We start from the raw sequence: 27,388 nt of genomic DNA, 5'->3' as shown, positions 1-27,388 counted from the left end.
AAAAGAGAGTGAGTCGTGGTGGAGAGACAGAGAGGGAGAGACAGAAATGATGAGAGAGAGAGAGAGAGAAGGGAGTGGGAGTGACAGGAGCAATGGAGAGACATTTTCTCAACCAACGACTGAATCACAATTTGACAAAATCTCCTAAACCCTTAACCTGCACCACCTGGATGGACCAGGACAGCAGATGTATGAGAAAACCATCACCTGCAAGTTTCACTCCAAGACACACACCATCCGAACTTGTCTGACATCCAGTACTGGAGGAGCAGAAATTTCCACTATTTAAATATTGAGAAGACTAAACCCATTCTCTTCATCCCCTCGACAAACTCCACTCCCTTGCCACCAACTCCATCCCTGTCAAATGTGTACGGCTGAAGCAGTCTGTTCACAACGCTGGTGAAATATGTGACACCTGATGAGGTTCCAAACACATATCCACATCACCACCAAGATCACCTATTTCCACCTCAGTAACACAGCCTGACTCCGCCTTAGTGTATTCTTATCTGCTGCAGAAATTATCATTCATTCCTTTGGTATCTCTCGGCCAAATTATTCTAACACACTCCCAGCCGGCCTCCAACAACCCCTCCATCCCATCCAAAACTCTGCTACCCATGTGCTTACTCACAACAAGTCTTGTTTATCCATCCCCTGTGCTCACTGATCTACAAACGATTCCTTTTAAGAAGCACCGAAAGTTGAAATTTCCCATTCTTCTTTTCCTCTAGTTGTGGTCATCCTGATCTCTGTAATCTCCTCCACACCCCTTTGAGATCTCTGCACTCATTTAATTCCAGCCACTATAGCATTCCATATTTTAACCTCTCTACCATTACTGGCCTTTTATCATTTGACTGCTGCGAGTAACCAATTAAAAAGGCTTGTGCGCATGCGGATTTCTGGGAATACGCAAACAAGATGGCGGCCGCTTGGTTCTGTCTGTGACAAAGCTGCAGCCACCGCTCAGGTCACCGGGTACCGGTAGGTTTTTTTTTTCTGGTTTCCTGTTTCTATAACATGTTTTCGAACCGTGTCTAACGACCCGGCTGATCCCTCCGTCCCGCCATTCCCACCTTTACTGATTGCGAATCCGAGAAAGAACCTTCTTCACGTCGCCATTAATGACACTGCGCATGCTTCACTCAGACCAGTCCCGCCTCCTCATTCGCTCCGATTGGTTGGAGGACCAGCCGCTCCTGCTCGGTCCCGCCCCCTCTCCTCCCATTGGCCTGGTGGGGCCCCAGAGCTGAATGTGAAACAATGAACATTCTCCACTCTCAGTATCCGCCGCTTCCGGCTTCTCTCCACAAACAACCTCACAGAGACCAGGGGGGAGACACTGACCCAGTGACAATGTCACTGCATTAGAGGAAAAGTCTAATGTAACCCCTCTTGTTCAAAACGGCAGAAAGTAGGAAACTAGTTAGTTTAAAGCCTGTTGTTGGGAAACTGTTGGAATCCATTATTGAGGAAGTAGTAACTGGACATTTGGAAAGTCAAACCGCAATCCATCAGTGGTTTTGTGAAGGGTAAATCGTGTTTGACAAATTTGTTGTGAGTTCTTGGAAGATGTAACAAGCCAAGTGGATAATGGAGGTCCTGTAGATGTATTTGGACTTCCAGAATACATTTGATAAGATGTCATATAAAAGATAATAAACAAGGTAAGATCCCACGGTGTTGAGAGGTAATATATTAGTTTGGATTGAGGATTGGCTAAACAACAGACAGCAGAAAGGGCATTATATCATATTAGATTTATTGACACGTACTCCGGTATAGTGAAAAGAATTGTTCTGTGTACAGTTCCATACATGAAAGACATAGGACATAACGATAAATACACAATGTAAATGCATAGACATTGGATGAAGCATCTGGAGGGTAGTACTACATCTTCAGTACAGAAGATATGTGGAGAGATCAGTTCAGTCCATAACTGGGTGGTTCAGGAGTCTGGTAACAACATGGAAGAAGCTGTTTTTGAATCTGTTCGTGCGTGTTCTCAGACTTTTATATCTTCTGCGCGATGGAAGAGGTTGGAAGAGAGAATAGCAGGTGTGAGGGGACTTGGATTATGCTGATCTGTCTTTTTCTGGTTGGCAGGCTGTAACTAGTGGTGTGCCACAGGGTTCGGTCCTCAGGCCCCAACTATTTACAATCCAAGTTAATGACTATGGGACAGATCGAATGTACGAGAGCCAAATTTGCAGCTAACACTGAAATGGGTGGGAAAGCAAGTTGCAATGAGGAAATAAGAAATATACAAATGATTAGGTGAGTGGGCCAAAATGTGGCAGATGGAATTTAACGTGCATAAGTGGGAGGTTATTCATTTTGGTCAGAGGAATAAAAAGGCAACTTCTTATCTAAATGGAGAGAAACTTCATAATGCTTTTGTACAGCGGGATCTGGGTGCCCTTGTGCACGAACCACAGACAGTCTGCAGGTGCAGCAGGTAATAAGGAAGGCAAATGGAATTTTGGCTTTGATTGCTAATGAAATGAAAATCGCTTATTGTCACAAGTAGGCTTCAAATGAAGTTACTGTAAAAAGTCCCGAGTCGCCACATTCCAGCGCCTGTTCGGGGAGGCTGTTCCGGGAATTGAACCGTGCTGCTGGCCTGCCTTGGTCTGCTTTCAAAGCCAGCGATTTAGCCCTGTGCGAAACAGCCCCAGTCATGGAATAGAGTATAAAGTAGGGCAGTGCTGTTGTAACTGTGTCGCGCGTTGGTGAGACCACATCTGGAATACTACAGTTTTGGTCCCTTGGACAATGACATAAATGTATTTGTGGCGGTTCAGAGGCGGTCAAGTGGAGAGAGATTTGAGCAGTTTAGGCCAGTACTCACTGGTGTTTAGAAGAATGAGAGGAGATGTAACTGAGGTACATAAGATGCTAAAGGGGATTGATGGGGCAGACGTAGAGCGGATGTTTTGCCTTGTTGGACATTCTAGAAGGAGAGGCCATAGTTTGAGCCTAGTTCTGCATGTTTTATTTCAAGGGGGCTGAAGTATAAAAGTGAAGAGGTGTTGCTGTAACTACAAGCTACCAGTGAGGCCACATTTAGAACATTGTGTACAGTCTTGCTCCTGTTATTTAACAAAAGATATGTTATCATTGGAGGCAGTACAGAGGAGGCTTACTGGGATGCTTCTGGGTATGGAGGGACTGCCAAATGAGGAAAGAATTTATTTTACCCCAGGAAATGTGGAGGCCGAGTCCTTGATCAGTTGCAAGGCTGAGATTGATATGTTTTTAATCAGTAGGGGAATTAAGGGTAACACAGATAAGGTAGGAAAGTGGACTTAGTGAGTGTTAGATCATAGAACATACAGAGCAGAAGGAGGCCATTCGGCCCATCGCGTCTGCACTGACCCACTTAAGCCCTCACTTCCACCCTATCCCCCTAGCCCAATAACCCCTCCTAACCTTTTTGGACACTAAGGGCAATTTAGAATGGCCAATCCACCTAAACTGCAAGGCTTTGGACTGTGGGAGGAAACCGGAGCACCCAGAGAAAACCCACGCAGACATGGGGAGAACGTGCAGACTCTGCACAGACAGTGACGCAGCAGGGAATGGAGCCTGAGACGCTGGCGCTGTGAAGCCACAGTGCTAACCATTGTGCTACTGTGCTGCCCAGCTGTGATCTCACTAAATGGTGGAGCAGCTCAAAGGGCAGGATGAGTGACTCCTGTTCCTATTTCTTCTGGCCTGTTTGTTGGTAAAGATTTCCGGAATCTGTGTGACTGGAGAAGCACTGAGATATATAAAATCCGGGTTAGACACCACCTGGACTGCTGTGATTTTAAACAAGAATGCAAATGCTGGAAATCTGCAGGATTTCGAACAGCATCTGTGGAGAGAAACAGAGTTAATGTTTCAGGTCAGCATGATCATTCATCAGATCAAGAATAGTGTTTCCATTTGAGATCAAGGGGGAAATCTGTGATTGGAGCCAGAGGATATTGGTCGGGTGTTGAATGAACACTTTACATCTGTCTTCACTGAAGGAATCTTTTAATATTATTGGACTGCGCCAAGTTGTTAGATTCCTACTATTATTTGACTCTGTAAAGTTGAAGGAATTTATATTATTTCTGCTATTCGGTTACCAGTAGCACTTTGCGATTACTGGAACTCAGCAGAAATTTGCAGTTAAAACGTCTAAGGTGCCAAAAGGAATTATTTTATTTTTCTTCTATTGATTACAATTTGAAAGTCATTAAAAAGGCAATTCGTAGACAATTTGAAGCTTTCAGAGAATTACAGACATTATCCTTTTGCTTAGGCAGACAGCTCGAAAGTAACTTTTAAAAGGTCAAAGTCTGAAAATGAAATATGAAGAGAGAGAGAGAGCTAATCTTCAGCTAAACTCAAACTCAAAGTCAAAAACACTACATCACTACAAAGACAGACTGACGAAACAGACAGACTGACGAAACAGACAGACTGACGAAACAGACAGACTGACGAAACAGACAGACTGACGAAACAGACAGACTGACGAAACAGACAGACTGACGAAACAGACAGACTGACGAAACAGACAGACTGACGAAACAGACAGACTGACGAAACAGACAGACTGACGAAACAGACAGACTGACGAAACAGACAGACTGACGAAACAGACAGACTGACGAAACAGACAGACTGACGAAACAGACAGACTGACGAAACAGACAGACTGACGAAACAGACAGACTGACGAAACAGACAGACTGACGAAACAGACAGGCTGACGAAACAGACAGGCTGACTAAACAGACAGGCTGACTAAACAGACAGGCTGGCTAAACAGACAGACTGACAGACAGACAGACTGACACAGACCGACTAACAGACTGACAGACTAAACATGGCGGGGGGGAAATCTTTCAGTTATACCCTTTCATATCTGTCCAAAGTCATCTAATCACACCCCAACATAATCCTAATTGGTTTGGGTTAGACTCAAACACATTTGATTTGACGGCAAGCCGTCCATCTTCAATGTGCAACATTAGCTTTTAATTGTTTCATGTCTGTATGTTATGGAATGTGATATTTGATTCAATGTTTTGTCTATTAAAATGTTTCGGCCTTATAAGCTATGGAATGTGGTTCACGCTGTAATCACTAATGGCCTGAAAAGAGAACAATAGAGCTTTAGTTACTGGCCTCTTGTCACCTCGTTGCCATGGAATTCAGCCCTTGTCCTTGACAGCAGCACAAGCATAATGTCAAACTGTCTTGCAACTGTGCTGTTTTAATCTATGATGGAATTATGCTGTTTCATGTATCTATTGAAGCTGTATGTTTTGAGATGACCTGAGGTTATGAGTGCTGAAATTCTCATTTTTAAATGGGTATTTAAAACTGGGGCTAAATATTTATGCTAAAACAGATATCTTTTACCTATACTAGTTGTATTAGAAATACCTGGCTTCTACATTCACCCAAGAGAATGAGGAGGTAGATATGGAACTCGGGCAGAGAGACTGAAGATCCTGAGCAAATTGACATAGGGAGTGACATGGTATTGGAGGTGCTGGCAGGTTTAAAACTGGACCGGATGAGTTGTGCCCTAGACTGCTGTGGGAGGCGAGGGAGGATATTGCAGGGGCTCTGACCCAAATTTTTAATTCCTCTCTGGCTACGGGGGAATTGCCAGAGGAATGGAGATCAGCTAATGTGCTCCTACTGTTTAAGAAAGGCTGTAGAGATAAGCCAGGGAACTGCAGACCAGTGAGTCTCACATCAGTGGCAGGGAAAATATTGGAGAGAATTCTGAAGGAGAGAATCTACTTGCCTCTCCAGGCAAGATTTGATCAGAAATAGCCAGCATGGCTTTGTTAGAGGGAGGTCATGCCTAACAAATTTGATTGAATTTTGTGAGCAGGTGACGAGTATAGATGTAGTTTACATGGACTTCAACCAGCCTTTGACTTGTAAGACCATAAAGACATAGGAGCAGAATTAGGCCATTCGGCCCATCGAGTCTGTTTTACTATTCAATCATGGCTGATATGTCTTCTCCCCATACACCGGATCATGTTATTAATCAAGAACCTATCTATCTCGGTCTTAAAAACACAGTGATTTGAGGAGCACGGTGGAGTAGTGGTTAGCGTTGCTGCCTCACGGCGCCATGGTCCCAGGTTCAATCCCGGCTCGAGGTCACTGTCCGTGTGGGGTTCTCCCCATGTTTGTGTGGGTTTCGCCCCCACAACCCAAAGATGTGCAGGGTAGGTGGATTGGCCATGCTAAATTGCACCTTAATTGGAAAAATTGAATTGGGTACTCTGAATTTATTTTAAAATTAAAAAAAATAAGGACAGTGATTTGGCCTCCTCAACTGACAGTGAGGTTTCTGTAAATTTACAGGATACTGGAAGTGGAGGTTGAACAGACGGGAAACGCAAACCAAATGTCACATCGCGATCTGACCGAGTCACTCAGTTCATTGGAAACTAAATTTCAGCAGCATCTGGGTGTCGAAGATAAAAGGTTTGTCTGTTCTGTCTGTGAGGGAAGATTTCAGGTCTGTGTGACTGGAAAAGCCCCGAGATTCACAAACCCTGGTTAGACCAAACCTGGAGCTGTGAAGAAGGCCTATGGTGTGCTCGCGTTCATTAACAGAGGGATTGAATTTAAGAGCCGTGAGGTGATGATGCAGCTGTGCAAAACTTTGGTAAGGCCACATTTGGAGTACTGTGTACAGTTCTGGTCGCCTCATTTTAGGAAGGATGTGGAAGCTTTGGAAAAGGTGCAAAGGAGATTTACCAGGATGTTGCCTGGAATGGAGAGTAGATCTTACGAGGAAAGGTTGAGGGTGCTAGGCCTTTTCTCATTAGAACGGAGAAGGTTGAGGGACGACTTGATAGAGGTTTATAAGATGATCAGGGGAACAGATAGAGGAGACAGTCAGAGACTTTTTCCCCGGGTGGAACAAACCATTACAAGGGGACATAAATTTGAGGTGAATGGTGGAAGATATAGGGGGGAATGTCAGAGGTAGGTTCTTTACCCAGAGAGTAGTGGGGGCATGGAATGCACTGCCTGTGGAAGTAGTTGAGTCGGAAACATTAGGGACCTTCAAGCAGCTGTTGGATAGGTACATGGATTACGGTAAAATGATATAGTGTAGATTTATTTGTTCTTAAGGGCAGCACGGTAGCATTGTGGATAGCACAATTGCTTCACAGCTCCAGGGTCCCAGGTTCGATTCCGGCTTGGGTCACTGTCTGTGCGGAGTCTGCACATCCTCCCCGTGTCTGCGTGGGTTTCCTCCGGGTGCTCCGGTTTCCTCCCACAGTCCAAAGATGTGCAGGTTAGGTGGATTGGCCATGATAAATTGCCCTTAGTGTCCAAAATTGCCCTTTGTGTTGGGTGGAGGTGTTGACCTTGGGTAGGGTGCTCTTTCCAAGAGCTGGTGCAGACTCTGGGCCGAATGGCCTCCTTCTGCACTGTAAATTCTATGATAATCTATGATTAATCTAGGACAAAGGTTCGGCACAACATCGTGGGCCGAAGGACCTGTTCTGTGCTGTATTTTTCTATGTTCTATCTCCTGTACCTTTTACATACAAACTAGGAACAGGCCACTCGGCCCCTCGAACCTGCTCAGCATTCAATACAATTGCGGCTCATCTCATTCTAACCTCAACTCCACATTCCTGCCTACGCCTGATGACCTTTCACCCCCTTGCTCATCAAGAATCTATCCAGCTCTGCCTCAAAAATATTCAAGGACTCTGCTTCCACTGTCTTTTCCTGCAGGCGTTCCAAAGTTTTCCAACTCTCGAGAATAAAAATCCTCATCTCCATCTTAAATGGGTGACTCCTTATTTTGCAACAGTGATGCCCTCGTTCTAGATTCTCCCACAAGAGGAAAACTCTTCTCCACATCCACCCTGTCAAGACCCCTCAGGATCTTCTATAATTCAATCCAGGCTTTACCCAAACCTTTAAATCTGTGTCCCGACTGCTTGTACGATCAGTGAATGGAAATAGAGTTTCTTTGTCCACCCGATGGAAACCCGGCATAATCCTGTGTCCCTGAATCAAATCTTCCCTCAACCTCCTTTGCTGGAACCATTCTGGGAAATCTCCTCTGCACCTTCTCCAAGAACCTTCACATTCTTCCTGAAGAGTGGTGACCAGAGCTTTATAAAGATTCATAGAATAGAATTAGAACCATAGAATTCCTGCAGAGCAGAAGGAGGCCATTCAGCCCATCAAGTCTGCACCTATTCTCTGAAAGGTCGTGCTACCACTTCCACGTCGACGACCACCAAGAAAGCACAACAGCGCCTATATTTCCTCAGGAAACTAAGGAAATTCGGCATGTCCACATTAACCCTTACCAACTTTTACAGATGCACCATAGAAAGCATCCTATCTGGCTGCATCACAACCTGGTATGGCAACTGCTCGGCCCAGGACCGCAAGAAACTTCAGAGAGTCGTGAACACCACCCAGTCCATCACACAAACCTGCCTCCCATCCATTGACTCCATCTACACCTCCCGCTGCCTGGGGAAAGCGGGCAGCATAATCAAAGACCCCTCCCACCCGGCTTACTCACTCTTCCAACTTCTTCCATCGAGCAGGAGATACAGAAGTCTGAGAACACGAGCGAACAGACTCAAAAACAGCTTCTTCCCCACTGTCACCCGACTCCTAAATGACCCTCTTATGGACTGACATCATTAACACTACACCCTGTATGCTTCATCCGATGCCAGTGCTTATGTAGTTACATTGTATATGTTGTGTTGCCCTATTATGTATTTTCTTTTATTCCCTTTTCTTCCCATGTACCTAATGATCTGTTGAGCTGCTCGCAGAAAAATACTTTTCACTGTACCTCGGTACACGTGACAAACAAATCCAATCCAATCGAAAGGACACCCTGCCTAGGCCCACACACCTACCCTCTCCCTGTAACCCGGTAGCCCCACCTAACCTGTACATCCCTGGACACTAAGGGGCAATTTATCAAGGCCAATCCACTGAAGTTGTCCTTCTTTAGACTGTTGGAGGAAACCTGAGCACTGGGTGGAAACCCACGCAGACACTGGGAGAAAGTGCAAACTCCACACAGACCATCACCAAGGCCGTAATTGAACCCGGGTCCCTGGAGCTGTGAGGCAGTAGTGCTAATCACTGTGCCACCGGAAGCATAGTTTTGGTATCAATATTACTGTTCATGAAGCTCAAGACCGAATTTGCTTTGCCAATTACTCTCTTAATATGTCTTGTAGATATACAAAATCCCTCTTCACCTCTTTCTCTCTCCTCCCAAAGGGGCCAGTTGGGATTTTATAACAATCCAGCGGTTTTTATGGTCACTTTTTCCCAGTGCCGGCCCCACAAATGACCAGATTCATTCAGCTCAATTTCACAACCTGACTGTGTGTTTTTGTGAGTTCTCTCTCACTCCCTATTTTCTGTTTTAAATCAGTTTCACAGGGTGTTCGAAGGGGAGGCTTAAAGTCCAGAAACACAAACCAAGCATCACATCAGGATCTGACAGAGTCCTCACTTTATCATATCCTGAATATCATCGTACTTTGAACATGGAAGGAAAAAGCATCGTTCACAGTTGGGAGAAACCGTACATGTGTTGTGTGTGTGGACGAGGATTCAGTCAATCATCAGGCCTCACAAGACACAAATGCAGTTACACTGAGGAGAAACCGTGGAAATGTGGGGACTGTGGGAAAGAATTAATTTCCCCATCCAAGCTGGAAACTCATCGATGCAGTCACACTGGGGAGAGACCATTCACCTGCTCCGAGTGTGGGAAGGGATTTACTATTTCAGGCCACTTGCTGAGTCACCAGCGAGTTCACACTGATGAGAGACCATTTCAATGTCCAGACTGCGGGAAGTGCTATAAAAGTTCTGGAGAACTGATGCGCCATCAACGTATTCACACTGATGAGAGACTGTTTAGGTGCTCTCACTGCGGGACTCGGTTCAGACAATCATCTCACCTCACTGTACATCAGCGAATTCACGCTGGGGAGAGACCATTCGCCTGCTCCAAGTGTGGGAAGAGATTCACTCAGTCATCTGACTTGCAGAGACACCACCCAGTTCACACTGATGAAAGACCGTTCAGGTGCTCTCACTGCGGGACTGGGTTCAGACAATCCTCTCACCTCACTGTACATCAGCGAATTCACACTGGGGAGAGGCCGTTCACCTGCTCTGATTGTGGGAAGAGATTCACTCAATTATCCAACCTGCTGAGTCACCAGCGAATTCACACGGGAGAGGCCATTCACCTGCTCCGAGTGTGTGAACGGATTCACCACTTCATCCCACCTGCAGAGACACCAACAAGGCCACAAGTAACCACAGTGATTGGATTTTGCTGTTCCTCACATTCAGGACTGAACCATGTTCATTTGGGTCTCTTTCTCCTGATAACAAACTCCAGCCCATTTACAGGGGCTAATATTCTGGCTAAAAGTCAAATAAATTAGATTTGCGTTAAATACGCAGTGTTGAAACTTTTTAGTATCTCTGACACAAGTTATTCCTTTTGAAGTACTCTCGCTCTCCCCCGTCTCTTCCATCCTCTCCTCCAACAAGAAGTGTGAGGAGCTTTTGGAGCTTCTTTGTGACTGAGATTGAGTAAATCCGATCAGCTGCCTCTGCTGCTTCCCTCCCTTCCACGAGCCCACCGGACCAAACTGTCTCTAAATTTCATCCTTTCCCGAGCCCTGAACCCACATCTTTCTCTAGTTTCTCTCTCATCTCCTCTCATGCCCTCTCAGAGCTCATCTTGTCCATGAGACCCAGCTCCTGCTCCATCGACCCTATTCCCACTGAGCTACTGATCAGCCAACTACCCTGTGTCCATGGATGTTGTCAACATTTCTCACTCTTCAGGTACTGTCCCTCTGTCCTTCAAATCTGCCATCATCACCCCCTCAATAAAACAAACCCTTGACCCTGCCATCCTTACAAATTACTGCCCCAACTTCAACCTCCCTCTCTTCTTCAAACCTTTCAACATTTTGTCATCTCCCAAATCCTTGTCCATCTTTCCCAGAATTCCCATGTTTGAATCACTTCAATCAGGTCTGTGCCCTGTCACAGTGAAATACAAGAGACAAACAGAATCTTACCCGGAGAGAAAGGCAGACAATCCGGGAGCTTGGATCCAACACGGATATGTTCATAAGACCAGAAGACAAGGGTAGCAGCACAGTCATTATCGAGAGACAACAATACCTGCTGGAGACAGACAGAGAATACAAATCACAACACCAAGCGACATAGACCCATATACCTGAGACAGGAAGTAGAATTGGAGATGGACCGGAAGAACTCAAAGACTCCAGAAACATTAACCAAAAACAACAGGTACAAACAAGGAAGTTCTACCTGTTCCCTAAAATACCCAAACACATAGACTGTACCAGGGAAATACCCCCAGACAGACCCATCGGATCAGACAGAGAGCGAAAGTCCAACACAATCATGGAATTTACAGTGCAGAAGGATGCAATTCGGCCCATCAAGCCTGCACCACCCTCGGAAAGAGCACCCTACTTAAGTCCATGCCTCCACCCTATCCCAGTAACTCCACCCAACCTTTTTTTGGACACTAAGGGGCAATTTAGCATAGCCAATCCACCTAACCTGTACATCTTTGGATGGTGGGTGAAAACTGGAACACAACGGAGGGAACCCACGCAGACACAGGGAGAATGTGCAAACTCCACATTGAATTGAACCCGGGTCCCAAGCACAAAATGCTGCCAGCAAGTCAGTTTAAGTCTATGTGAAACTCAAACTTCATTCACACAAAGCCCGCAGTGTGATTGGCTGGAGGACCAGAGTCCATCCGGTCCTCCAATCCTTCCCATTGGTCAACACATCTCAGGCAGGAAATGAGATTTTGGAACCCGCGCCCACGTGGCCAATGGGAAGAACTCAAAAGATGCAGAGTCTCAGCCAATGAGGGAGATCCAGATCAGCCCCGCCCCACATTCACTCTGATTGGCTGGAGGATCAGCCGCTCGCGCTCGGTCCTCCAGTCCCGCCCCCTGTTCTATTGGTCTGGAGTCGCCCTCAATCACCCCCGGGCATTGTGATCCGGAGCACGCGCAGTGCGGCTGCTGGACATGGATTTCGCCACTTGTTTGTCCCGGAGAAGCGGAGTCAGCGTCAGGCGGTGGGTGGGAGGATTTGGAAACACTTTGTGGATCCGCATACTCTTCACAATCATTGTCAGCTCCCTGGTTTGCAGCTGCGGGGCTTCTCCCTCCCTCCCGGGAACAGGCCCAGGTTAACGGGCACCATCCTGCTTTAGACACTGGAGGATGGTTCACATCAGAGGATGGAGGAAGGGGGGCAAGAAATAAGAGCTTACACTTTGCACTCAAATCAATGAGGACTCTGATCTCTGGCAAGGAAGGGAACCCTTGCAGGTGGGCAGGTAGGATTCACAAACACCCGCTGGAGGCCCCAAACCTCCAATAAGAACCTGCCGCCCCTGGATTTCCAGGTCCGGGGGATTGGTGGCTTCAAGTGCAGCCATCTTGGTAAAGGGACATAGAGTGGGCGGGGCTTCAGGGTCCCAGTGACCAGGAGGAAAAATGATTTTATTCTCACTTTGCACAGAGGGGTTTGAGAACTGAACCCAGCCAGAGGGGAGGGAGGGGGTGAGCTGTAAGGAAAAGAATTGTGAAGGTGGTGTGCAGGGTTTGCCGGGCTGACCAACTCTCATGGTGAAAATTATGGCACAGCCTGCACTGAAAGGCTGGCGTTCTGCCAGAGCTGGGACCAGGCCGCCTGGGGTAAGTGTCTGCCAGAGCTGTTGGAACACAGAAACAGTAAGGAACATGGGTCTGTGCATTGAGAAAGGTCCAATTTATATGACAGACAACATCCAGGCAGCATGCAGCCTGGGACAGTGGACACAAATACATTCAGTAAAATATGGGACTGTTAATCACTGGGATTTGCATCCAGCAAGGGAGGTGAGAGAGTGCATGGGATTAGGATTTACTGCTTTACAGGTACAAATGAAGAAAATATCTTTCATGGAAAATAGAATTATATGTTCAATATTTCTCCAAAGTTTTGTAAACTCCTTTTCCAGGGTAATAGATTTGGTGGATTTACAAACAGGAAGCTCGAACTGCATGGTCTGACAAAGTCACTGAGTCACCACGGCCTCAATATCAGAAATTGAATTCCGAAGGAGACATGTTTGTGTGTTCTGTCAGTGCGACACCATTTATAACATCTGTGACTGGAAAAGCATCAAGACACACACTGGAGTGAGTGTTCCAGTACACTGACTGTACAAAGAGCTTTAAACAGTTAAACCGCCTGTTAAAATCATCGCACGATTTGCAAAGGGAAAGAAGCGTACTCGTGCTGTGTGTGTGTACAAAGCTTCAACTGATTGTCCAAACTGGAGAGATACGAGGAAACAGGCGCCATGGAGAAACCGTGGAAATGTGAGGACTGGGGTAAAGGATTCAGTTCTTCATCCCGGCTGGAAATCCATTGACGCATTCACACTGGGGAAAGGCCATCTGTTCTGTGTGTGAGAGGAGATTCACTCAGTCCCAACGCCTGCTGAGACACCAGCGAGTTCACAAGTGAGTGCAGGGACTGGAATCTGCTGTTTTGCTGCTGCTCATCACATCCAGGATTGATAGTCTGACAATATCTGGTTTGATTCTGCTGATGTTAACAATCTCTTCAACTGGCTGCAGTTTAATATTCTGGAGATGTCACTGATTTTAAAAATGCCCCTTTTTAAAAGCAGCGCCTGTGATTTTTCTCCTTAATTCAAGAACTCTCAACAGGAGCACCTTTTACAGTAAAATTATGAACTTGTACTTCAATCCTAAATTGATCTTTGATGCAAATCCGTGTCTGAACGGTTCCACTGATCAACATCTCCAATCAGCAGGTTAATCTTTCCTGACAATTCTTACTGACTTCTTCAGTGTTATGTCCATTAGGAAATTAAATTGTGAAGGAAACAAAACAAAACAGTTAAATATTTTACAGGCACTGTAGAAATGTACATAATCACTGAACAGCAACATTGTTATTGATGAAGTTTGGAAGTCACGGAGTTGAATCATTTCTGACACAGCAGCAGCAACATTTGGTAATGGTGGAACAAAGAACAAAGAAAAGTACAGCACAGGAACAGGCCCTTTGGCCCTCCAAGCCTGTGCCGACCATGCTGCCCGACTAAACTACAATCTTCTACACTTCCTGGGTCCGTATCCCTCTATTCCCATCCTATTCATGTATTTGTCAAGATGCCCTTAAATGTCACTATCGTCGCTGCTTCCACCACCTCCTCCGGTAGCGAGTTCCAGGCATCCCCTACCCTCTGTGTAAAAAAACTTGCCTCGTACATCTACTCTAAACCTTGCTCCTCGCACCTTAAACCTATGCCCCCTAGTAATTGACCCCTCTACCCTGGGGAAAAGCCTCTGACTATCCACTCTGTCTGTGCCCCTCATAATTTTGTAAACCTCTATCAGGTCGCCCCTCAACCCCCGTCGTTCCAGTGAGAACAAACCAAGTTTATTCAACCGCTCCTCATAGCTAACGCCCTCCATACCAGGCAACATTCTGGTAAATCTCTTCTGCACCCTCTCTAAAGTCTCCACATCCTTCTGGTAGTGTGGTGACCAGAATTGAACACTATACTCCCAAGTGTGGCCTAACTAAGGTTCTATACAGCTGCAACATGACTTGCCAATTTTTATACTCAATGCCCCGGCCAATGAAGGCAAGCATGCCGTATGCCTTCTTGACTACCTTCTCCACCCGTGTTGCCCCTTTCAGTGTCCTGTGGACCTGTACACCTAGATCTCTCTGACTTTCAATACAGACTGGTTTGAGAGCCACTTAACAGAGATGACCTGTCATTGAAGCAAAAAGTAACGCTGACCTGATGTACAACTTAAACCTAACAGCCAGAACAGTGTTTTTCAAACTTTTTTTCCAGGGACCCATTTTTACCAACCGGCCAACCTTAGGGACCCACGCCGGCCGACCTTCGCGACCCACCATTTTCTCTTACCCTGTTTGCTGCTGACAAAATGGAGGACTCTCAACCGGGCCCAAAGCACATGAGGTCGGCATTCGGGGGGCGTGACCTGCTCTCTACCTCCCTTCAGGCAGGAAGATTACATAGAATTTTTTTTTTTAAATCTTCTGTGACTCCGATTGCACAAATGCATGGGCAAAAGCCGCAGCAGCCGGCTTTTAACAATGTTGGCTGTGAGCGGCCTTCAAAAAGGCCGTGACCATATTTTTAAAAATGCAGGCGCACTGCATATGTGTGCCTGCTTATCGGTGCGCGTGAGCAAACTTCTCCGCTTGCGTACCGATGAGCGGGGACGCATGGGCAGTGACGCATGGGCAGTGTGGTCTCTTTTTTTATATGGTCGTGGCCTTTCTGAAGGCCGCTCGCAGCTGGCATTGTTGAAAGCCGGCTGCTGCGGCTGTTGCCCACAAATTTGCACAATCGGGAGTGCCGCGACGGACGGCTCCGTGACTCCCCCACCCGCGGGTCACGAAAATGCCTGAGCTAGAACACCATCTCGTGAAAGTAGCCAAGTTAGTTCTGTAAAAGACAGGGAGAATGTGTGAAATAATCGCTGGATCAGTCTACATCACAAAATGTGAATTGCCTCTGAAATCTACTGTGTTTGATGGGATCAAGACATCACTTGTTTCTGCTTTCACCAAGGTTGCCCACCTGAAATCAGCAGATGGTGAAGTTCTCACTGCCAGAAGTAAACAGATGTCCCGTTGGGTTGAACATGACTGTGAGCTGTACTCCTGTGAGACGGACACCTCCCAGTCTCTGTTTGACTCTCTTGCAGCTTCCTGTCCTGGTTGAGTTGGACAAGGAACCCTCATCACTTGAGCTGGAAAAGGCCCTTAGTTACGGAGCAAGCAGAAAGGCACCCGGCAAAGTTGGAATTCCAGCTGAACTGCTCACACACAGAAAGTTCCATAGAATATCACACCTTCCTTACCACAGCCGTCCCTTGGGAGGTAGAATCCATTTCATAGAAAATGTGTGACGCAAAAATCATCACATTTTCAAAAACAGCAGTGACAGTGGAGACTGCAACATCTGCAGGGCCATCTCACTCCTTAACAATGCTGAGAAGACCTTCACTAAAGTCATGTTTAAAAGATTCATCGACGTGCAGACTGAGTGTATCCAGACGCACAGTGCAATTTCTGTGCTGACAGATCTACAGTGAACATGATCTTCTCCACACACCAGCTACAAGAGAAGAGAACAATTGGGATTTGATCTAAAGTGTCAGTGTTGAGAAAGTGAAATCTCAGCAGGGTGGATGACTGAGCGAATCCCTTGCCACACACACAGCAGGTGAATGGTCTCTCCCCAGTGTGAACCCGCTAATGATCCAACAGTTTGCATAACTGAGCGAATGTCACCCCACACTCAGGACAGGTGAATGGTTTCTCTCCAGTGTGCATTCTCTGGTGTATCAGAAGGCTGGATAACTGAGCAAATTCCTTCCCACACTCGGAGCAAGTGAACGGCCTCTCCCCAGTGTGAACTCGCTGGTGTGTCAGAAGATTAAATTTGTTTTTAAAGCTCTTCTCACAATCGGAACATTTGAAAGGTCTCATGTCAGAGTGAACAAGTTGGTGTGCAGTTAGATGTGTTAGTCGAGTGAATCCCTTTCCACACTCGGAACAGGTGAATGGTCTCTCCCCAGTGTGACTGCGGTGATGAGTTTCCAGTTCAGAAGGGTAACTGAATCCCTTCCCACAAACCCCACATTTCCAGTTTCTCAATGGTGCTGGCGTCCTCGTGTCTCTCCATTTTGGACGATCAGTTGAAGCTTCTTCCACACAGGACACGTGTACAGTTTATCCTCACTGTCAGGGTGTGATGTTTTTCAGGCTGAGTAACTGGTTAAAGCTCTTTCCACAGTCAGTTCACTGGAACACTCTCACTCGGGTGTGTGTGTCTTTGTGCTTTTCCAGTCACACTGATGGTTGAAATATTTTCCCACAGACAGAACAAACATTTATCCTTCCACATTCAAAAGTTGATGACATTCAGATCCTGATCAATTGAGTGATTGTCAGATCTTGATGTGATGATTGATTTGAGCTTCCAGTCTGTCAATCCATTCCTTGTAACCCTGTAAAATCAGTTTACACATGTCAGAAATTCAGAACAGATAATTCTCGTCCCTGGGGAGTAATTGTTTCTCTCATTTCCCAAAGCTGCAAATCCCAGTCCCACAGTTTCCCCTTTCCCACAAACTCACCACAATGGTTTCAAGGTCATTAATACGGAATGGAGTTTTGAATTTCAGATTATTCGCTGAATTTAAATTCGACCATCTACGTTACATCAGTGTGAGTGCAGGATAGAAATTGCCCCCATTCTCTCCTCCTGCTCCAGGATCAGTAAAGTGAGTTAAAGATAATTTCTCCTGAACAAATCCATTGCTGCATTTCCTTCCTGAAGCCACATTTGTCCACTGGGGCCTGGCACCGGGAGAAAGCGGCAGCTGCCGTTGTGTTGGGTGTTGAGGCGGTGCCGCCAGTTTGTTAATGGGGGTGTTGAGGCCTCCACTGGGTGTTTGTGAAGCCTCCCCTCCCACCCACTGCCCCTAACGCTGCCTCCGCTTATCCGCCTGAAGATGAGACAAAGAAGAGTCTGTCCCTGGACATGCGCCTCACTGCGCATGCTCCACATTACAATGCCAGGGGTGTGGTTGATAAAGCTTTGGGCCAATAGAAAGAGGGGGCGGGTCTGGAGGACCGAGCGGGAGAGGCTGGTCCTCCAACCAATCGGATTGAATGAGGGGGCGGAGCCGGGCTGTGAGTGACGCAGGTGCAGTTCTGGTTATGGTGATGTGGTAATGTTGACGGTTTTTTCTTCGGTCCGCGACCGGTAAACAGAAAATTGCGGAAAGCAGTCACCGATTGATCTGCCAGGTGTGTGGAGTATTTTTGTATACATGTTGTGCAAGCAGAAACTTCGGAAAAAGTCTTCCCAGTCTCCCATTTGAACCGAGCTGGTCCTCACCTGCCCGTTTTAAAGACCGCCATCTTTAATCGGGGCAATCTGCAGGAGGACGCATGTGCAGTCACCATCTTTGTACGGGGCAATGTTTTCAATGAATGGGGAGGTAATCATATCGCGCGAAAGTGAGATCATTGTAATCACATCATAGAGTCCCTACAGTGCAGAAGGAGGCTATTCGGCCCATCGAGTCTGCACCGACTATCTGAAAGACCACTCTACCAAGGCCCACGTTACCTTTGGGTACTAAGGGTCAATTTAGCATGAAGCAAATCCTGCTCTGTGACTCCCACTCCCTCTTCGGATGTCCTGTCCCATGTGTCCAAAAAAATGCAGGTCTGTGCAGTCACATGAAGACCCATGGCAAAAACACAGACCCTGAGTAGACATCATCCTCAAATCGAGAGACTGCTGATGACTACGGGAAATGTGCAACAGGGAGTATGAGCAGTCATCCTGGACCAGACAGCCAGAGGAAATATTGTGAATTTCTCTGCTTGACTGACAGCCGTAGTGGGAGACGACTATGAGTCATGAGGAGAGTTCAGTCCCGAGGTATCAGAAGAATGGGTGACAATCTCAGCAGCAAATGAGCTGAGATTCAGATAGAGTTGAGCGATGTTACGGAGATGAAAATAGTGATAATGTAGATATGTGGCTGGTAGCTCAGTTTGGGTTGAAATATTTTGCCATGACTGAACAGTCTGGTTCAGACTCAGTTACCAGGGAGCGAAATGGAGTCATTGGTGAGGGTATGGACTTTGTAGATGGGTCTGATGACAATGGCTTTGGACTTCCCAATATTTATTTGGAGGAAATGTCTGCTCATCCAGTACTGGATATCACAGAATCAGGATGGTGTGTGAGTTGGAGAAAAACTAGAGGTGATGGTTTCCACATACACCTGATACCCTGATCCTCTGGGTGGTTAGATTGAGGGTTTGTCAAAATTCTCTCAAGAGCTAAATAAAATCCCTCTCTTTTGCCCATTGGTTCTTACACACTGCCCCTTCTCTCTCTTGTCCTCTTCTCCCACATATTGGCCAGAATCCTGTGTGGGCCAAAACTGTGTGGCAGATTTTCTTCCCTGAAAGACATTAGTGAACCAGTTGGGTTTTTTATGATAATCCAGTTTTCATGGTCACTTTTTCCCAGTGTCAGCCCCACAAATGACCAGATTCATTCAGCTCAATTTTACAACCTGCCCTTGTGTTTTTGTGGGTTCTCTCACTCCCTTTTTCTGTTTTATATCAATTCCACAGGATATTAGAAGAGGAGATTTGCAGTTGGGAAACTGAACCCAAACATCACATCAGGGTTAGACAGTTGCCCATTTTATAGGGACCGGAATATTATTGGATTTTGAACATGGGAGATAAAGGAATCATTCCCAGTGGAGAAGAACTGTACACGTGTTCCGTGTGTGGACGAGGATTCAGACAATCATCTGACCTGTTGATACACAAGCGCAGTCACACTGGGAAGAAACTGTGGAAATGTGGAGTGTGTAGGAAGGGATTCCAATCTCCCTCTCATCTTGAAAAGCATTGCCACATTCACACGGGGAAGAAACCATTCACCTGCTCCGACTGTGGGAAAGGATTCACTCAGTCATCCAACATGCTGAGACACCAGCGAGTTCACACTGCGGAGAGGCCATTCACCTGCTCTGAGTCTGGGAACAGAATCCCTCACTCATCCAACCTGCTGAGACACCAGCGAGTTTACTCTGGGAAGAAGCCATTCACCTGCTCAGAGTGTGGGAAGGGATTCTCAAGGTCATCTAACCTGCTGGCACACCAGCGGGTTCACACCGACGACAGACCCTTTAAATGTCCAGATTGCGGCAAGTGCTATAAAAGTTCTGGGGAACTGATGTCCCATCAACGTGTCCACACTGACGAGAGACCGTTCAGGTGCTCTCACTGTGAGAGTGGGTTCAAGACATCTTTCGCCCTCACCAAACATCAGCGCACTCACACTGATGAGAGACCGTTCAAGTGTTCTCACTGTGGGACAGCGTTCAGGCAATCGAGTGACCTTGCTGTACACCAGCGCACTCACACTGGGGAGAGGCCATTCACCTGCTCCCACTGTGGGAAGTGGTTCTCTCACTCTTCTAGTGTGCTGAGACACCAGCGAGTTCACACTAATGAGAGACCTTTCATCTGCACCCAGTGTGGGAAGGGATTCAATCAGTCATCCATCCTGCTGAGACACCAGCAAGCTCACACCACTGAGAGACCATTTAAATGTCCAGACTGTGGGAAATGCTACAAAAGTTCTGCGGAACTGATGCGCCATCAACGTGTTCACACTGACGAGAGACCATTCAGTTGCCCTCACTGTGGGAATAGGTTCAAGACATCGTCTACCCTCACTGCACACCAGCGCACTCACAGTGAGGAGAAACCTTTTAAATGCCAGGACTGTGAGAAATGCTACAAAAGTTCCAGTGAACTGATACGCCATCAACATGCGCACACTGAGGAAAGACCTTTTAAATGCTCAGACTGTGGGAAGTGCTTCAGAAGTTCCACCAATCTGATGTCCCATCACCGTGTTCACACTGACGAGAGACCGTTCAGGTGCTCTCACTGTGGGACTAGGTTCAGAGAATCAGCTCATCTCACCGTACACCAGCGCACTCACACGGGAGAGAGACCGTTCACCTGCTCCGATTGTGGGAAGGGATTCAGTCATTCATCCAACCTGCGGGCACACCAGCGAATTCACAAATGACGACAGTAATTGGATTTTGCTGTCAGTTACATCCAGAAATGAACCATGTTCATTGTGCTCTGTTTCTGCTGATGTTAGCACGGTAATATCTGCTGATGGCAGCACGGTAATATCTGCTGATGGCAGCACGGTAATATCTGCTGATGTTAGCACGGTAATATCTGCTGATGGCAGCACGGTAATATCTGCTGATGGAAGCACAGTAGCACAAGTGATTAGCACTGTGGCTTCACAGCACCTGGGTCCCAGGTTAGATTCCCTGCTGGGTCACTGTGTGGAGTTTGCACTTTCTCCCAATGTCTGCATGGGTTTCCTCCAGATGCTCCGGTTTCCTCCCACAGCCCAAAGAAGTACAGGTTAGGTAGATTGGCCATGATAAATTGCCCTCAGTGACCAAAAAAGGTTAGGAGGGATTATTGGGTGACAGGGATAGGGTGGAAGTGAGGGTTTAAGTGGGTCGGTGCAGACTCAATGGGCCGAATGGCCTCCTTCTGCACTGTATGTTCTGTGTTAACAAACTTCAGCCGAGTTAATATTCTATATAAATGTGAAATAAATTGGACTTGTGTTGAATGCACACTACGGTCATTCCTTAAAGGTCTCTCCCTCTCCCCAGTCTCCTCCACCCTGACCTCCAACAACAAGTGTGAGGAGCTCATGGAGCATCTTTGTCTCACTCTTACTGACAATCTGATCAGCTGCCTCTGCTGCTTTCCTCCCTTCCACTAGCCCACAGGTTAAAACTCTCTCTAGTTCTCCCTTGTCTGACTCTGTGAGCGTTGCCCATATCGTCAAAAGCTCAATAGAGTCAGGGATTGTTCCGAGATTGGAATATAGCTCACGTCGTTCCCGTTTTCCAAATCAGAGCCAGGGAATGATAGGTTCATCAGTGTGACCTCGATTACAGGGAAGGTGCTTGACGGGGTGCTTGGAGATATTGTTTCTCATCACTGGGGAAGAGAAGGAACCATTAGAGATGTTCTAGTGTCCAATTCGCTGAGCAAGTCTTGAGACCTGTTCTTCAGCCCAGACTCACTATGCACATCCGCATGTTAGTTAATCCACGCCTAATAAAGAAATCTGTCCACTCACACTGGTATCCCATTATCATGCACACGTTCCCTATGATTACAACCCATTCATAGACTTTCAGGTGATCTTCTCAAAAGTTCAAGGTGGTGTCTGTCTCGAGATCTTTGTTTATCTTAACGGTTAGAGGGATATGAGGAACATGTCGACAGGTGGATTTGAAACCAGGAAGAAATCAGCCATGATTGACTGAATGGTGGAGCAGGCTCAAAGTGCTGAATTGCCTGCCTCTGCTCCTAATTCCTATATTCTATCTCCCTCTGAATGGTCCCAGTCTCTTGGGCAGTGGCCAGGCTCACTGTAACAAATGCAGGATTTTAGATATATTAGATTTTCAGTATTTGGCAATTTAAGGGTTAACAGCTAGGGTTACAGTGTGTCTGACTGCTGTAGTCATGTTTATAAAAAGAATCTTGTTTTGCAAGACCAGAAAGTTTTAGGAGCCGGAGGTGAAATTAACCAGTGGAATGTGTTTTCAGTCTGGGGTAATGCAATGTTGTTTGACTCGGGAGAAGCCCTGGGGAGTTAATGTGTTTTCAGCCTGGGGTAATGCAATGCTGTTTGACGAGGGGGAATCCCTGGGGAGTTAATGTGTTTTCAGCTTGGGGAGTTAATTTGTTTTTAGCTTGGGATATGATGTCATTGCTGGGTGGAGCTACGGTATTCAGACATTTTGCGAAAGCATTTTGAGTTCAGGTCGGATCTGGCTACCATTTGGACCACAAGAAAGGTATTTTGCTCTCACTGTAAGATAGTTAAAGGAGAGTAATAGTATTTAATGCAGAGCAGAATTGTATGAGGACAAGGGAAAACAAACCATTTGAAACAGCTTTTTGATGAATTCCTGCCAGAAGACATCCAGCCAGGCTGACAAGGTGGCTAGCACAGCTGTCTCACAGCGCCAGGGACCCGGGTTCAATTCTGACCTTGGGTGACTGTCCGTGTGGAGTTTTCACTTTCTCCCCGTGTCTGTGTGGGCTTCCACCGGGTGCTACAGTTTCCTCCCACAGTCCAAAGATATGCAGGTTCAGTGGAATGGCCACGCAAAAATTGTCCCTTGGTGTCCAGAGATGTTCAGGCCAGGTGGGGTTACAGGGATAGGGCGGGCAAGTGTGGCTAGGTAGGGTGCTCTTTCAGAGGGTTGGTGCAGACTCATTGGGCTGAATGGCCTCTTTCTGTACTGTGGGGATTATATAAGAGAGTCTGCAGGGGTTCTAACAGGAGTCAAATCTGTTCTGGAAAACTAATATTACTCTGTGCCATTGGGATGTGGGGTGGATTGAGAGCTGTAGGGTTTTCCTTTCTTGTTATTTACTTGGGAATAGAGATAGTAATTAAGGGTATTTATTGTGTTGAGTAATGTTGTTTACGGGGTCATTGGAAGCTATTTTCGGGTGTGATGTTAAAGTGTTTAATGTTGTGTTAATAATAAAGTTTTGTTTTAAAACACCAAATTCCTATTTCTTTGTGCAATCACTCCTGGTGCAAAGTATTCTTTTTGCACAGCCTTACAAAATAAACTAAAATATTGGGGTTTTGGTCCAGTACACTAGCGACTGCTGGGGTCTGGTCTGGGATTGTAATATAACAAATGTAGTTTCCTTTTAAAAATGATCATTGACAAAGATACAAACTTCTTCAAAAGAATGCTGTCAATTTATTCATCTCATTCACACTTTCCTTTCACTAGAACGTACATTAATACCGGATTGAGATGTTACATTGAATTACGTTCATTTGCTGCTGTGATTTCCTGTCTCTTCCCCTATCCTCCCTCACTTCTTCTCAATCTGAGACATCTCATTAATTAGCATCCTCTCTCATTGATGAGCTCTGGATAAACATTCCTGTCCACAACAATATGCTCAGAAAACCTTGAGATCAGAGATCCAACATTCCCATTGATTCCAGGCATTAATATATTTTGTTTGTTTATTTTTCACTTTAACCCATTGTAAAAGCTCCTGATGTTTTATCATTTCAAAATGATTCCAAATTCAAACAGGATTTCTGCCGGACAAAGCTTATCCTTTGGGAATCAAACATAATCCTTTTCTCAGTTGTAATTTTACTGTTTAATTTTTATTAGTACAGAAGCTGGCAACATTTTAGATTAAATAACAATTGTTTCCAAACTTCTTCCTCAAACCAATTTATTTTTGAATTTTTGCTGTTTATGTACAACACCATTCTTTAACAATGACCGGACGGTGTTTTGAGTGTCTGTCGTACTCTCAGCAGGGAGAGGGTACTGTTTCATGGGACACTGTGTCGGTCCGCTTATATCTTTGAGTTTGGACATGTCTCCATAACCATGTTTATGGATTGTGAATACACCCGGCACAGACTCGAGAACTGCCGGGACCTCAGGATCATCAGAGGTGACTGGTCCACACTCTGCTGCAAAGCCTGGTAAAACTTGGACCTCAGGATCATCAGAGGTGATTGGTCCACACTCTGCTGCAAAGCCTGGGAAAACCTGGAACTCAGGATCATCAGAGGTGATTGGTCCACACTCTGCTGCAAAGCCTGGGAAAACCTGGAGCTCAGGATCATCAGCGGTGACTGGTTCACACTCTGCTGCAAAGCTTGGGAAAACCTGGAGCTCAGGATCATCAGAGGTGACTGGTTCACACTCTGCTGCAAAGCCTGGGAAAACCTGGAGCTCACCCTTCATGGGGTCAGGGTGAGGATCGTAGATGACGGTGGTGGGGGAGTTAGAGTAGACTAATATTAATTGCTGATGGCTGCCTTTGTGGGAATGGTGAAGCAACTCATTCCAGGGCATCGTCATAATGTTATAAATGCTCAACATGCTACAGACTCATGGCTGGAGCCCTTTCAGAAAGAGAGTTGAAGCTCAGGGAGTGAGAATGGTTTACCAGTCCCAGAGGACAGACGGACAGATGCTGCAGAGTGAGAGCTGGTCTCTGTAGCTGGTGGCGGCCGTCTCCTCTGAATTTTTAACTGGCAGAAGCCAATGTGTTGGTGTTGGGCTGAAGCTCATCTTCCTGGCAAAGTGGTATTTTTCCTTGCGAAAGCCAGTTTGATTCTTTACAGTCAAACCACAGATAGTTGGTTTACTATGAGTCATGAGATCCAATTGTATTCAGGTTAGAAATGACTTTTTCAGGGCCTGTGCGAGAGACATGTCCTTAGAATACAGACCTATCCTGTGTTTGTCGGCCAGCAAGCTACTATGGAATCTGTCTTCATAAGACCATAAGACATCGGAGCAGAATTAGGCCATTTGGCCTGTCGAGTCTGCCCCATTCTCCTGCCTTCTCCCCATAACCCCTGATCCCCTTATTAACCATGAAACTAGCAATCTCTGTCTTAAAGAGACTAAGGGATTTGGCCTCCACAGCCTTTTGTGACAAAGAGTTCCACAGATTCACCACCCTCTGGCTGAAGGAAGTCTTCCTCATCTCTAAGGATCATCCCTTCAGTCTGAGGCTGTGCCCTCGGGTTCTAGGTTTTCCTACTAGAGGAAACATCCTCTCCCCCTCCACTCTACCGCGGCCTCTCAGTATCCTGTAAGTTTCAATAGGAGCCCGCTTCATCCTTCTAAACTTCAATGAGTACACAGCCAGAGTCCTCAACCACTCCTCAAATGACAAGCTCTTCTGGAGAGTGAGAGAGAGAGAGAGCTATTTCAATAATATTCAATAACGTTCTGAAAATTTTATAAGATTATTAGATGGTGATTTCTTACAGTCCAGTACTTGAATTGAACGTGTCTCCATTCCTGTCCTCGGGGGTTTCTGTACCAGGCGGCAGGGGTAACATTTGGAGACTCTCGATTCTCCACCAGTTCCTATTCTCCTTCTTCCTGCTGGATAATGGAGGTGTCGCTGTGTGTAATGTACAAACCAGTAAGAATTGTCAGCAATGATCAATCAGCACTTTCTAATTGGAGATGGTCATCAGTATAATCTTCCAGATATTGGAGTACAAATGTATCAAAGATCAATTTTACAAATGAAGTAAAAGTTCATCTAAACTCATTTCTGATGAATGTTCCTGAATTATAGGGAAGGTCAGACAGCGGAACTGCAGCCCCAGGAACACAACCAGCCCAGTTACTGGGAGCATCAAAACAGCAGAAACAAACATGAACTGTCAGAATGGGCATGTTTCAGTGCTGGATGTGATTAAGAGAAGAATCCAATCTCTGCAAACACTTGTGAATTCGTTGGTGCGCCAAAAGGTTGGACGAATTAATGAAACTCTTCCCACACTCGGAGCAGGTGAATGGTCTCTCTCCAGTGTGAATTCGCTGGTGTGTCAGCTGGTTAGATGACTTTGTGAATCCCTTCCCACACTCAGGACAGGAGAACGGCCTCTCTCCGGTATGAACACGTTGGTGTGATGAACTCCTGAACCTCTTTCCACAGTATGTGCAGCTGAATGGTCTCCTCCGTGTGAGTTCGTTGGTGTGACAGGAGGCAGGATGAATCAGTAAATCCTTTTCCACACGCGGAGCAGGTGAATGGTTTCTCCCCAGTGTGAACCCGCTGGTGTATCAGCAGGTGGGATGGCCGACTGAATCCCTTTTTTTTTTTAAGAATATTTTATTGAAAATTTTTGGTCAACCATCACAGTACATTGTGTATCCTTTACACAATAATATAACAGTATAAATAACAATGACCTGTTTTATAAACAAAGAATAAATAATATATAACAAAAACGAAAACTAAAACTAAATGGCAACTGCCTTGTCTCAGATAAACACTCTCCAAAAATATGGTTTAACAATCCAATATACAATTATTTATAGTAACGACCTATACATATTATACATATATATTAATAACCCTGAGACTCCTTTTGGTTCCTCCCCCACCCCCCTGGGCTGCTGCTGCTGCCGCCTTCTTTTCCATTCCCTCTATCTTTCTGTGAGGTATTCGACGAACGGTTGCCACCGCCTGGTGAACCCTTGAGCCGATCCCCTTAGGACGAACTTAATCCGTTCCAGCTTTATAAACCCTGCCATGTCATTTATCCAGGTCTCCACCCCCGGGGGCTTGGCTTCCTTCCACATCAACAGTATCCTGCGCCGGGCTACTAGGGACGCAAAGGCCAAAACATCAGCCTCTCTTGCCTCCTGCACTCCCGGCTCTTGTGCAACCCCAAATATAGCCAACCCCCAGCTTGGTTCGACCTGGACCCCCACTACTTTCGAAAGCACCTTTGTCACCCCCACCCTGAACCCCTGTAGTGCCGGACATGACCAGAACATGTGGGTGTGATTCGCTGGGCTTCTCGAGCATCTCGCACACCTATCCTCTACCCCAAAAAATTTACTGAGCCATGCTCCAGTCATATGCGCCCTGTGTAACACCTTAAATTGAATCAGGCTTAGCCTGGCACACGAGGACGATGAGTTTACCCTACTTAGGGCATCAGCCCACAGCCCCTCCTCAATCTCCTCCCCCAGCTCTTCTTCCCATTTCCCTTTCA

General features: G+C 46.2%; 2 protein-coding genes across 11 annotated transcripts in view; one reads left to right on the top strand and one right to left on the bottom strand.

The window, feature by feature from the left end:
• LOC140418234 (uncharacterized) overlaps window positions 1-26,056 on the bottom strand; it is a 33,096-nt gene extending 7,040 nt beyond the window's left edge. The window contains exons 1-3 of one of the 6 annotated variants that reach the window (XR_011944874.1): window positions 15,764-15,918; window positions 11,142-11,250; window positions 1,689-3,868 (exon numbers count right to left, since the gene is read on the bottom strand). The gene's annotated coding sequence lies outside the window, so the exon portion shown is untranslated. Of the gene's footprint in view, window positions 1-1,082; window positions 1,168-1,688; window positions 3,869-11,141; window positions 11,251-15,763; window positions 15,923-25,637 lie in introns of those variants that run through there. The other 5 variants (XR_011944873.1, XR_011944872.1, XM_072501676.1 and 2 more) reach the window with 5 other exon arrangements.
• Window positions 193-23,376, top strand: LOC140418231 (uncharacterized). Of its 5 annotated transcripts, XM_072501666.1 has the most exons (4): window positions 193-990; window positions 6,382-6,504; window positions 9,464-9,949; window positions 19,831-23,376. In XM_072501666.1, the coding sequence occupies exons 1-4, from the start codon at window positions 899-901 to the stop codon at window positions 20,831-20,833; spliced, it is 1,704 nt and encodes a 567-aa protein (XP_072357767.1). In that variant the 5' UTR covers window positions 193-898; the 3' UTR covers window positions 20,834-23,376. The 5 variants fall into 5 exon arrangements, with proteins under 5 accessions (XP_072357767.1, XP_072357765.1, XP_072357766.1 ...); XM_072501664.1 differs by lacking the exons at window positions 6,382-6,504; window positions 9,464-9,949 and having other exon boundaries at window positions 923-990; window positions 19,354-23,376; XM_072501665.1 differs by lacking the exons at window positions 193-990; window positions 9,464-9,949 and having other exon boundaries at window positions 6,437-6,504; window positions 19,354-23,376.
• Window positions 26,057-27,388: the final 1,332 nt, after the last annotated feature.

Source organism: Scyliorhinus torazame, chromosome 5 (assembly GCF_047496885.1).
Source record: "Scyliorhinus torazame isolate Kashiwa2021f chromosome 5, sScyTor2.1, whole genome shotgun sequence".
NCBI lineage: Eukaryota > Metazoa > Chordata > Chondrichthyes > Carcharhiniformes > Scyliorhinidae > Scyliorhinus > Scyliorhinus torazame.
Note: the sequence above shows the minus strand (reverse complement) of the source record. Positions and strands in the feature narration are given on the sequence as shown.

Excerpts from the sequence above, each read along its gene's own strand:
- LOC140418231 (XM_072501666.1), top strand. The coding sequence starts at position 899 with ATGCGGATTTCTGGGAATACGCAAACAAGATGGCGGCCGCTTGGTTCT. Across the intron at positions 991-6,381 it reads GCTCAGGTCACCGGGTACCG|GATACTGGAAGTGGAGGTTG; the intron begins GTAGGTTTTTTT and ends GTAAATTTACAG. Across the intron at positions 9,950-19,830 it reads CGTATTCACACTGATGAGAG|GCCATTCACCTGCTCAGAGT; the intron begins ACTGTTTAGGTG and ends CTCTGGGAAGAA.